This window comes from Coregonus lavaretus (assembly GCF_964263955.1).
Source record: "Coregonus lavaretus genome assembly, chromosome: 17".
Taxonomy (NCBI): Eukaryota; Metazoa; Chordata; class Actinopteri; order Salmoniformes; family Salmonidae; genus Coregonus; species Coregonus lavaretus.
This window is the reverse complement of record NC_140004.1, coordinates 23,117,525-23,130,334: the sequence shown is the minus strand read 5'-3', so window position 1 is coordinate 23,130,334 and position 12,810 is coordinate 23,117,525. Positions and strand designations below refer to the sequence as shown.

The window sequence follows — 12,810 nt, the reverse complement described above, 5'->3', positions numbered from 1 at the left end:
AAACACTTACTCACTACACTTACTCATTCACTCACTCACTAACTAACTAAAGGCTGATCACTCCGTCATTTACCGTGTGTGTGCGCTTGGGTGGTCGGTTTTTTGGAGCAATGCGCATCTTTTGGTTAACACAATACCTCACCAGTCCATGCATTTCTAGACTCCCAAATAGAAAAATTCACAAAGGGCCGATAGCAGAGATGATTGTTGTTGTCGTCTCACGTTGGTAGGATCATCACCACTGTAAGCTTATTTGAAAGAAAACAAACTGCATATTTAAATAATAGCTACATGTAATGAAAGTGTAGTTTTTTTTTTTTACATTACCTTGCTACTCCGCTCGCAGCTTGCTAGCTAGCTGGCTAAAAACAGCCAGGAAGCTAGCCTTTTAGCTTCCCACATTTCCCGCATGTGAAATAATCAGATTCATAAATAATATGCCCTGGAAAATATTATTATACTTGCCAGTGTAACCTACATCATCCCAGTTTGATATGCTGCTTGAACATATCAGATAAAAATACAACACATGGTTACAGTTGTTTTTACTATTTCAAAATAGCCTACAATCATGTAGTTATTACTTCTGAACAGAATACATTTTGGGGGGATTCTAAGGCTATAATGTTGCTTGGTTTATTGTTTAAAATAGTCGCTGAGATTATATTTGGTTATCAATGCAAAATAGACTGCTAATTTCATGCATAGCCTATATATCAGATCAAGGAACCAAGCGAGTTGGTTCAGCCTCATTATCTACACAACACTGCCCCCACCTCAACGTAAGGAATAATGCGATGCGTAGCAAGCGCCATATGCAGGCATACGTACTACAAGAGGCCGCCCATTTTGTGATGAAAAACGACATGCACGTACTGCGCTACGCTCCGTTCTAAGATGCCTGGAACTTACTTACACCTCGAAAACTAGGCACGGCAATTTTTATTTTTATTTTTACAAACAACATGTGTTATAATTTTTTACATACTGTATCAGGTAAAATAGACGCTATCAATGTGGATTTGAAAGGTATTCATGCTTTGGCTGGCAGATTATCTATCAAATTCGACAAAAAGTAGTCCTGATTTTTTCATGAAGAAAAGTACTGTACCACATCTGAAACTCTGAAGTAGTTCTGGCCAGACCTAATGGATGTGAAAAACACATATCTGGGATAAATAAATTGATAAAAACACATTTGCACACATATTCATCTTGGCACTTCAAAGGGATTCATTGATGTCACAGAACGTAGGGAGTCTGTGGCTGAGGGGGGAGGGGGTGGTTATCCTTTCCTCAAAGGGTGCTGAGATGCTCCTGATGGTCCCTGCTCTTGAGAAGCCAGCGAGTGCTATAAACAGAATTTCTAATGGCAGGCGGGAGGGTTGGTGGGTAGGTGGTGAGCTAGCAGGCGAGGGGTGGCTGGTGGAATTGACGCCAGCTCATGCTTTCCACAGAGACCAAAGAGGGAGGAATAGAAACCAGTACTGGCACTATTTCACACACACTTCAATACAAATGCTGTTATGAACTTTACATGAACAACCCTGAGACTGAAAGATGAAATACAGAGAAATATCCCTCCTCCCAGAGACACCGGAAAAGAGGTGGGATGAGATTCTAGAGCAATAACCTAAGTAGCATCTTCACCACTTCATGAAGTAATCAGTAGAAACGTTAATGCCAAAACATATGCAAATGCCTCATCAAGTGTAAAACCACGTTCCTATGGTGTTAAAAGTGGTTTGTACTCTTTTCATTCAATTACTATAGAAGGGGTGGGTAAGCCTACTAGAGAAAGGTTTTCATACAGTCTTTAAGACATGCAGTGCCTTCAAAAAGTATTTGCACCCCTTGACTTTTTCCATATTCTGCTGTGTTACAGCCTGAATTTAAAATGGATTCAATTGAGATTTTGTGTCACTGGCCAACACACAATACACCATAATGTCAAAGTGGAATAATGTTTTTAGACATTTTTACAAATTAATTAAAAATGAAAAGCTGAAATGTCTTGAGTCAATAAGTATTCAACCCTTTTGTTATGGCAAGCCTAAATAAGTTCAGGAGTAAAATGTTGCTTAACAAGTCACATAATAAGTTGCATGGACTCACTGTGTGCAATAGTGTTTAACATGATTTTTTAATGACTACCTCATCTCTGTACCCCACACATACAATTATCGGTAAGGTCCCTCAGTCGAGCAGTGAATTTCAAGCACAGATTCAACCAAAAAGACAAAGGGAGGTTATCCAATGCCTTGCAAAGAAGGGCACCTATTGGTAGATGGGTAAAAATAAAAAAGCAGACATTCAATATCCCTTTGAGCATGATGAAGTTATTGATAACACTTTGGATGGTGTTTCAATACACCCAGTCACTACAAAGATACAGGTGTCCTTCCTAACTCAGTTGCCGGAGAGGAAGGAAACCGCTCAGGGATTTCACCATGAGGTCAATGGTGACTTTAAAACAGTTACAGAGTTTAATGGCTGTGATGGGAGAAAACTGAGGATGGATTAACAACATGCTGCTAAATGGCATATTATTATTATTATTATTATTATTATAATAACCTAATTGAGCTTTCCACACAATTCAGGAGTGAAAAGCCCTTAGAGACTTAGCCAGAAAAACTCACAGCTGTAATCCCTGCCAAAGGTGTTTCTACAAAGTATTGACTCGGGTGTGAATACTTATGTAAATGAGATATTTATGTATTTCATTTTCAATATATTTGCAAAAACTTGTTAAATCTATTTAATCCATTTTGAATTCAGGCTGTAACAACAAAATGTGGAATAAATCAAGGGTATGAATACTTTTTGAAGGCACTGTATCAGAACTTTAATCTGGTTACAGCTGGATATTAAAAAGTGTGAGTAGAACACCGTTATACAGAACCTTATTTTTCTTCAGTTTAGCCAAATAAACTTGTAGGACATTTAATTTCCTTGTTGCAAGCAATAAGCCCACTTATGACAAATACTGTAAATAATTTTAGAGGTGAGATGTTAGCAGGCCTTGACGTTCCTCAGGGCACATGCTATCTTTTTTAATCGAAAGGCTGCTATTAAATTGATGTAGATTTGTTTGCCTTTGAAGAAAAAAATCATTTCCAAAACATAAACCTAGTCCAAAATGTTAGTTTTGTTTACACAGTCCTTAGTAAAAAAAATATTTGCAAGCTTACATTGAGATTTCTTTCAGCAGTCGCATACAGCATCGAGGCTTGTCAGAATGAGAGCCCTGGACACTGTTCCCTCTGTAGCAGAGCACACACAGAACCTCCCCTGCTACTCTCCTCTCCTCTCCTCACCCCACCACCATTGGGACTGCAAGGTGAATGTAAAAGGCAGTGAGCTACCTGATGAAAAAGATAGCTCCACACAAATGCTGCACGTCCGAGTTACCCCCACACCAGTGTGTCGCCAATGTTTTATGTTAATGTCAACTCTAGTGTAATTGTGTTTCCATAGCTAGGGGTGACAGGGAGACTTGTGAAGAGCAGAATCAACAACCTCTGCATAATCAAATCAGTTGCTTTGTGAGAAGGTGTTAAAGTTCACAGTTAGATATTGTTATGTAAATGATAGCTAAAAAGTACCAGTGGCCTGTCTGGCTTTGGCCCCAGGTGAAAAACAAGTCCGCCGGAGCCATGGCCCAGTGAGACACGGGTGCCAGCCCCCGTAGATAGAAACAGAAAAGTCTGAGCCTTTTGGGTAAAACACTGAGGTAAATCCTCAGTGGAAATCCGCCAAAATCCTGTTTGCTTATACAAGGTGAGGCCCTTTTATTCAACAGGACATTGTCACTGTTTACTTTTCTTTGTCTACATATTTTTAAGCACCAAAACCACCAGAAAGACTGGAAGGAGGAAGACGTCAGAGAGGCATACAATTGTAGTAACTGACATGTTCAGACATTGTAGCAGCACATTCATGCCCTGATTGACTAGCATACATGCATTTGATTCAGTTTTATTCAAGTGACTTTAGCCTACCTGACTGACACAATAGATAATTCACCGTTTACTGATACAACATTGTAAAAAAGGGAGTCCCTATAAAAAAGAAAGAAATCTTGACGGAAATACAGTTGAAGTCGGAAGTTTACATACACCTTAGCCAAATAAATTTAAACTCAGTTTTTCACAATTCCTGACATTTAATCCTAGTAAAAATTCCCTGTCTTATGTCAGTTAGGATCACCACTTTATTTTAAGAATGTGAATAATAGTAGAGAGAATGATTTATTTCAGCTTTTATTTCTTTCATCACATTCCCAGTGGGTCAGACGTTTACATACACTCAATTAGTATTTGGTAGCATTGCCTTTCAATTGTTTAACTTGGGTCCAACGTTTTGGGTAGCCTTCCACAAGCTTCCCACAATAAGTTGGGTGATTTTGGCCCATTCCTCCTGACAGAGCTGGTGTAACTGAGTCAGGTTTGTAGGCCTCCTTGCTCGCACACGCTTTTTCAGTTCTGCCCACACATTTTCTATAGGATTGAGGTCAGGGCTTTGTGATGGCCACTCCAATACCTTGACTTTGTTGTCCTTAAGCCATTTTTCCACAACTTTGGAAGTATGCTTGGGGTCATTGTCCATTTGGAAGATCCATTTGCGACCAAGCTTGAACTTCCTGACTGATGTCTTGGCGGCAGTTAGCTTAGTGGTTAAGAGCGTTGTGCCAGTAACCGAAAGGTCGCTGGTTCTAATCCCCGAGCCGACTAGGTGAAAAATCTGTCGATGTGCCCTTGAGCAAGGCACTTAACCCTAATTGTTCCTGTAAGTCGCTCTGGATAACAGCGTCTGCTAAATTACACTTTTATTTTTTTTGAGATGTTGCTTCAATATATCCACATAATTTTCCTTCCTCATGATGCCATCTATTTTGTGAAGTGCACCAGCCCCTCCTGCAGCAAAGCACCCCCACAGCATGCTGCCACCCCCGTGCTTCACGGTTGGGATGGTGTTCTTCAGCTTGCAAGCATCCCCCTTTTTCCTCCAAACATAACGATGGTCGTTATGGCCAAACAGTTCTATTTTTGTTTTATCAGACCAGAGGACATTTCTCCAAGAAGTACAATCTTTGTCCCCATGTGCAGTTGCAAACCGGAGTCTGGCTTTTTTATGGCGGTTTTGGAGCAGTGGCTTCTTCCTTGCTGAGCGACCTTTCAGGTTATGTCGAAATAGGACTTGTTTTACTGTGGATATAGATACTTTTGTACCTGTTTCCTCCAGCATCTTCACAAGGTCCTTTGCTGTTGTTCTGGGATTGATTTGCACTTTTCGCACCAAAGTACGTTCATCTCTAGCAGACAGAACGCGTCTCCTTCCTGAGCGGTATGACGGCTGCGTGGTCCCATGGTGTTAATACTTGCATACTATTGTTTGTACAGATGAACGTGGTACCTTCAGGCGTTTGCAAATTGCTCCCAAGGATGAACCAGACTTGTTGAGGTCTACAATTCTTTTTCTGAGGTCTTGGCTGATTTCTTTTGATTTTCCCATGATGTCAAGCAAAGAGGCACTGAGTTTGAAGGTAGGCCTTGAAATATATCCACAGGTACACCTCCAATTGACTCAAATGATGTCAATTAGCCTATCAGAAGCTTCTAAAGCCATGACATCATTTTCTGGAATTTTCCAAGCTGTTTAAAGGCACAGTCAACTTAGTGTATGTAAACTTCTGACCCACTGGAATTGTGATACAGTGAATTATAAGTGAAATAATCTGTCTGTAAACAATTGTTGGAAAAATAACTTGTGTCATGCACAAAGTAGATGTCCTAACCGACTTGCCAAAACTATAGTTTGTTAACAAGAAATGTGTGGAGTGGCTGAAAAACAAGTTTTAATGACTCCAACCTAAGTGTATGTAAACTTCCGACTTCAACTGTATAATAGGGCCAATAAACATTGTCGTTTTGAACAATTCCTCCAGCACTCTTCACTGAGAGTTCCTAATCACATCCATCTACACGAGGCCTAAAAACAACACTATCTGACATTCTACCTCACAGGGGAAAGCCTCCTTGGCCCTCCACCCATGACAAAAGTCTGGTGAAACGTCTTTCCAAAAGCAAAGTTCCTCCTGAACTCTCAGCGGATTACAGTGGAATTTCAGCTCAGAACAGCCACTAAATCAGTTATGCTTCACCCTCTAGAGATTTGTGTTGTGCTGAGCCAAAGTGTCTTACATTGCTCATGATAGGGTTGTCATATGCACATTCTCAAGTTGTGCCTCAAAACAATTGACATACCGTACTAGATTAAACCAGAAACACTGGATTCTGGTGTAAAAACAAGGTGTATTCTACAGAAAGCATGCTGATCTCTTGAGAAAAGCCTAAGAATAATGCTTTTTCAGCTGTTACTGCTCTCTTCGTCTGGATATTACATTACTTCTAAAAACATGGCATATAAATTGATTGAAAATACCCATCTATTGCCATACTCTCTAAATTACTTAAATATTTATTTCTAAATTAATTCTATCACATTGTTTGCAATTATTTTATCCAGTTACTGGGAGGCCAGAAGGGGGAGTTGTTGACAGCATTGTTCGAGAGAGAGAGAATGTACCTTGAGGAGAAAAAGTAAGACTTCCCTAACAGTCTCACGTAAAAGTAAGAGGTATGACAAATTGGCAAGGCAGTGTTGTTGATACACCCCTACTGCTCCAATGTTTGTGTTTACATTCCTTTTTCTGATCGCACAGGTATCCTGAACTTTGTTTTCTTATTTTGCCTGGTATTTACATTTTTTATTTTAAACAGACACTGCAGGTCAAATCCATTGCGCCGTTTTTGCGCAGAAAAAAAATACTAACAAGTTCAAAACATATATGCTACCTGTTCAGAGCTGAATAACTAAATATTTCCAACACCAAACTACTGTATGAAACAGCATTCCCCCTTTGGAATTAAAACTTGAAATCTGCAGCTTGAGGGCAATTAGGCATTCTGTTTGAGAGGCTTAACTTTTATACCCTTCATTTATATACATAGGAGAGGACCAATCTGGAGCAATGCTGTCAATGTCAATAAGACAAAGTTTCTTGTATGAGCCTGTATAGAGAGCTCAGTCACACTCTCCAGCTAACGAACCAATTAGGAAACCTTGCAGGTATGTACAGAGCAAATGTACAGAGCAAATGTTACAGTGGAACTCATTAGTTTAACAAACTTGTAAACTCAATGTTTGAGCAGAGACCAACGACCAAGTATTCTCCATTAAATCCAGCTGTATCCAACTCGGCATACCAATTTAAAAAACGATAATTGTAGGCTAAAAATATTATAAATTTAGGCTAAAAATATTATAAAATTATAAAGAGTTTTATTCAGCTCAATATGGCAATACCAGTAAATGTGCAGTAACAGCTTAGGACTACTTGTTCAGTAAATATCCAGAGTATTCCAGACAGCCATTGTCTCACTGTGGTTTCTCTACCATGGTGGTGCTCTTTGACAGAGTGGACTCAATATGGCCCATTAACCTGATTCTATCCTCCCCATATAATTTAGGGGATATACATTGAGCTCCAAAAGTTTTGGGACAGTGACACATTTGTTGTTGTTTTGGCTCTGTACTCCAACACTTTGGATTTGAAATGATACAATGACTATGGGGTTAAAGTGCAGACTGTCATCTTTAATTTGAGGGTATTTTCATCCAAATTGGGTTAACCGTTTACAAATTACAGCACTTGTTGTACATAGTGCCCCCATTTTAGGGGATCAAAAGTATTGGGACAAATTCACTTATACAGTATGTGTAAAGTATTCAAAAGTTTAGTATCTGGTCCCATATTCCTAGCACGCAATAATTACATCAGGCTTGTGACTAAAAACTTGTTGGATACATTTGCTGTTTGTTTTGGTTGTGTTTCATATTATTTAGTGCCCAATAGAAATTAATGGTTAATATTGAATTGTGTCTTTTTGGAGTAACTTTTATTGTAAATAAGAATTGAATATGTTTCTAAACACTTCTACATTCATGTGGATGCTACAGACACACAAATATCATATCACCCCAAAAATGCTAACCTCCCCTGTTATTGTAATGGTGAGAATAATAATAATAATAATAATAATAATAAGCCATTTAGCAGACGCTTTTATCCAAAGCGACTTACAGTCACACGGGCATTTTTTTTGTGTGTGTATGGGTGGTCCCGGGGATCGAACCCACTACCTTGGCGTTACAAGCGCCGTGCTCTACCAGCTGAGCTACAGAGGACCACAGTTAGCATTTCTTGGGGGTATAATATTTGTCTGTAACTTTCTCACTCATCATTACTTTTGATTCATTCAGGACTATCCACAATCATAGTTGCATCCACATGTATGTAGAAGTGTTTAGAACCATATGATATTCTTATTTACAATACAAGTGACTCCAAAATGACACAATACATTATTTACCATTCATTTCTATTTGGCACAAAATAATCTGAAACACAACCAAAACAATCAGCAAATGCATCCAACAAGTTTGTAGAGTCACAAGCTTGATGTAATCATTGTGTGCTAGGAATATGGGACCAAATACTAAACTTTTGACTACTTTAATACACATAATTTTTCCCCACTACTTTTGGTCCCCTAAAATGTGGGCACTATGTGCAAGAAAATTGTAATTGTTTTACGGTTCATCCGATATGATGAAAATACCCTCAAATTAAAGCTGACAGTCTGCACTTTAACCCCATAGTCATAGTATCATTTCAAATCCAAAGTGCTGGAGTACAGAGCCAAAACAACAAAAAATGTGTCACTGTCCCAATCCTTTTGGAGCTCACTGTAGCTCCAGCATTAGTAAGCTTAGGGGGAATAAGGATCTCTCCCTAAAGCAAATGAAATTGAGAAAGAAAACCGACAGCCCTCCTAACTCACTTTTTGTTTAGGAGAGTTTTTTTCTGAACAAAATCTAAACCATGGTGGGAGGTAGAGCTCTGGGTCCCAGCATGCTTTGTGAGGGGTCATGGAGGAACAACATGAGGTCAACACAGGGTTTACCAAAATGTTATTATTTCCCTCACTCAACATAATAAATAGGATATTTCTGCTAAAATACTAAGTGATTTCAAAAAATAATAAATCTGGAATTGGTTTTCATTGTAAATAACATTAGTAAATGTGGTCTGACACATTTGTAAAAAAAAAAAAAACTACAGAAAAAACTTTATGGCACTGACCTTGGATATGTTTAACATTTTGGTAAACTTGCACACCAAAAAATGAGGAACGGAGGAGAAAGGGAGGAAAAACCTCCAGAAGGAAGCGGCAAGAGGGGAAATATTGTATATTTGTCCATACAATTAATATTATTGTGATGTGAGAGAGGTGCATGGATTGCTTGCAAAAAGATGGATCATACAAAATGATTTAATCAAAATGGTCTTAATTTAAACAACTTTTCATCTCATTGCCAAATTCCGGATAGGAATCCACAAAAATTATAATAATAATTCAAATCTTAGATCGAAGGACCCGAAATTAAGGCAAAAATCTGAATGCATCCAGAAACTGTCAATGGATCATATGAGAGTGAAAAGTATAAACAAGAGAAAACACAGGCCTTCTACTTAAACTAGTATTTCCTTTTGACTATTCCTACAGATAAAAACTGTCATGACTTGAGGAACAAAAGAGGATCTCCACAGTGGTCCAGAGAGTAGCCATTTAGTTAATGAGCCCAAATGGAGACCTCCAATGAAGCCATCAAGCGCCTGCTCAAAATAACAATGGTCAACTAACGCCTCCCTAATTGAATGGAAGGTACAGGGAGGCAGGGAGAGTTGGTTTGAAACAGTGAAAAGGAGACAGAAAAAAACTGATAAAGGAAGGGGGTTATTGCTTTTCAGTTAAATGCTTGGCTGGTCCCATCCAAATCACTCGCTTTTGGGGCTGAGACAAGGATTGGGGGATGGAAATGCTCTTAACAACAACAGTATTTAATTAGGTGGTATTTCAAGGAAGTTTATGCTATCCACATTGTTTTGAGTTGATAATTATGATGCACAGAAAGGATATTTGTTTTATTGTTAATTATATACAATGGATAACATTATCTACATGAAATGCATACAAAAATCTAAAGTGTGTACATCTTTTTTCTCTTACATTTCCCTGAATAAGCAGGCCTCATAATAGTGTATTAGATTAGTGCACATTGTTTTTCCATAATATGCCACATAACCTGTTATACATTGTGGTATATGGAAAATAGATTTTGTAGGAAATAATGTCATTACAGTAGGCATACTTTTTTTGGGGGAAATGACACTTTCTAAATCATGGGCTTATGACTTTGTGTAAATAACTGGTTTAAAACTAATACTGACATGCTTCTGCCATGACAGTTAATTCAAGAAAATAAGGGCATTCAGCAAGACAGGTTATGGGACACTACTGGGGCCTACTGCATCATGTTTTGATCAGGTCTCTTGACTGCAACATCTGATGCCATGTGCATCAAGTGTCTAAGAGTACAGGTATCATGCACCCATAAATTATTGCCAAGGTTCGCTTCATGCATATTGTTGAATTTGGGCTCTAGGGAACATTGAATGGGCTTGAAACTTATGGATCGCAATGTAGTATGTACTTAGTACTGGAGTCTGATGAGCTTTTGCTGATAACTACTTTATTGAGGGAAAGTGTACTTACTATGCCTGTGATATGTGGTTGTCCCACCTAGCTATCTTCAGATGAATGCACAAACTGTAAGTCGCTCTGGATAAGAGCGTCTGCTAAATGACTAAAATGTAATAAATTGTTGCTAACCAGGCGAATGCCACAGCTTCCGTCGAAGAATAACATTTACAAAATGACGTAACTGCTCATATTTATCATACCATATATATACACACTTCTGCCTCAAAATAAATAGATCAACACCTAGATTAATCATGGACTTCATGTGAATTGGAGATCGAACCTAAATTGGCAGTAAGTAGCCTACAGAAGGCTGACGGGGGAAAATCCCCAAAGAACAAAGAACAAGTTACTCCTTGAGAGGCCACTCTAAGGGAATATGGCGGTCTGGTTGTGCAGAACTAACTTTTACCCATGCCTTCAGCGGACAGCGGATGCGGATTAGTGGCAACACTGCAGAATAACTTTTGCTGAACTCTGTTATGGCCACTCACCGTTCTTGCGCTAGGGGACAGGGCCCCATTGGATAGGTAGGGGTTGGTAAGATCTGGGATCATGAAAAACGGGTACCCAGGATAATGGGGACTCTTGAAAAAGCCACCATCTTGCTGTCTTCTGAGTGCTGTAGGGACAGAGCATGGAAGTCAATAAAGAAAAGGGACATCACTGTAATATGAAATGCATTAAAAATATAGTAAGCAACAGCATTGCAAGTGACCGTTTTTACCTTCACTAAAGTAATCCCTGGTTTTCTCGTAACTGTCCAAGTCTGGTCTTGGTTGAGGGCGCCTCTCTGCTTGCTGACAAGGACAGAGGCACACACAGAACAAGAAGGAAAAACATGTTATAGTAGGCTAGTCTATTTCAGCAATAGGCTCATACCAGAAAAATATTGTTTGAAATGGGATGTATATAGCCTATATAGACAAGCTTTGCAGTAGATCAGCCTTCAGTGCAACCTCCTTACCTCGGAGTCTGATGAGCTACTGTTGTTTTCCGATTCGTTTACTAAAGAAGACTTCAGATCATCCAAATCCCTCTCGGCTGATACATTTTCTGATATTTTTTCCTCTTGCTCCCCTTCATCTTTGAATGATATCATTTCATCATTCGCCCCTAAATCATCGCCGCCGCCTCCGTTAAGTTGTGGCATTTTGCTGATGAAAAAGTGTCTCCCTGATAAAGTTGACAAGAATGCGCAATCGCTCCAACAATCCGAAATAAATAGTCTATTTGCAAAGAAGAAAAATCAGTCCAGTTTTCGCAGTAGTATAAACAACACTGACAGTGTGAAAACAAATGCCACGTTTTCACATCTCCATTTTGATATACTTTATCTCCCACTTTTCCATGATGATGAACTCCAATAATCCACCAAATACAACTGTTTTAATTTCGGCGTCAATAGCAGGATAAAGCAACTTTGCAAAGTTTCTTCTTCACTCTTCCCAGTCGGTTACTTGTAGCCCACTCTCCCTCTGTATGGGTGCTGAAGAATGCAACTTAGTTATTCTTCCTGAGACGCACACAGGCAAACAAACTGGGGACGAACCAATTGAAATTCAAGGCTGACGTCCAATTTCACCTCCTAATATCCATCCATACGTGAGTTACAATTCAACAGACAAAATATGTGTCTTATTATAAGCATGGAAATCTAACCACATCTATTGCTTGCTTTCTCAGGGCACTCTCTCGTTCAGGAAATAGTTTCGACCAAAACTATATTTAGTTCGAGGAAGTTTACCTTTTTATAACTGTCCTTAGTATGTTCAAAACATGAACTGAAATTATATCCGGTGCAAAATAGATATTTTCGGGTAGGTCGAACGAGCTCTTTCCCTCCACATTAGCTAACCGGGAATGCGCTCAAAAACTACTTGGTCGTTCAAGTGGAAGTAAAAGCGCAGCCTGTTCAGAATGCAGAGGAGGAGTTAGCGGAGAAAAACGACACTTCATTTACCATGTAAACGGGGTATGCTTAAAGGAACAGTTTGACCATATTATACATGACAAAGTTACCATTCATATTGAAATAGTATACTGTTGTTTCAACATCAGTAAGATATCAATGGTTATTTGACTAACAATTTTTCCAAGATCTATGACAATGTCATATGTCTTTTACTTTAATTTA

General features: G+C 38.9%; 1 protein-coding gene across 1 annotated transcript in view; it reads right to left on the bottom strand.

Moving 5' to 3' along the window:
- LOC311145084 (transcription factor 7-like 1-B) overlaps positions 1–12,538 on the bottom strand; it is a 45,792-nt gene extending 33,254 nt beyond the window's left edge. Inside the window, exons 1-3 of the mRNA XM_084181262.1 lie at positions 11,641–12,538; positions 11,401–11,473; positions 11,168–11,295 (exon numbers count right to left, since the gene is read on the bottom strand). Of these exons, the coding sequence (XP_084037388.1) occupies positions 11,168–11,295; positions 11,401–11,473; positions 11,641–11,826 (387 nt within the window). The 5' untranslated portion in view covers positions 11,827–12,538. The remainder of the gene's footprint in view (positions 1–11,167; positions 11,296–11,400; positions 11,474–11,640) is intronic.
- Positions 12,539–12,810: the final 272 nt, after the last annotated feature.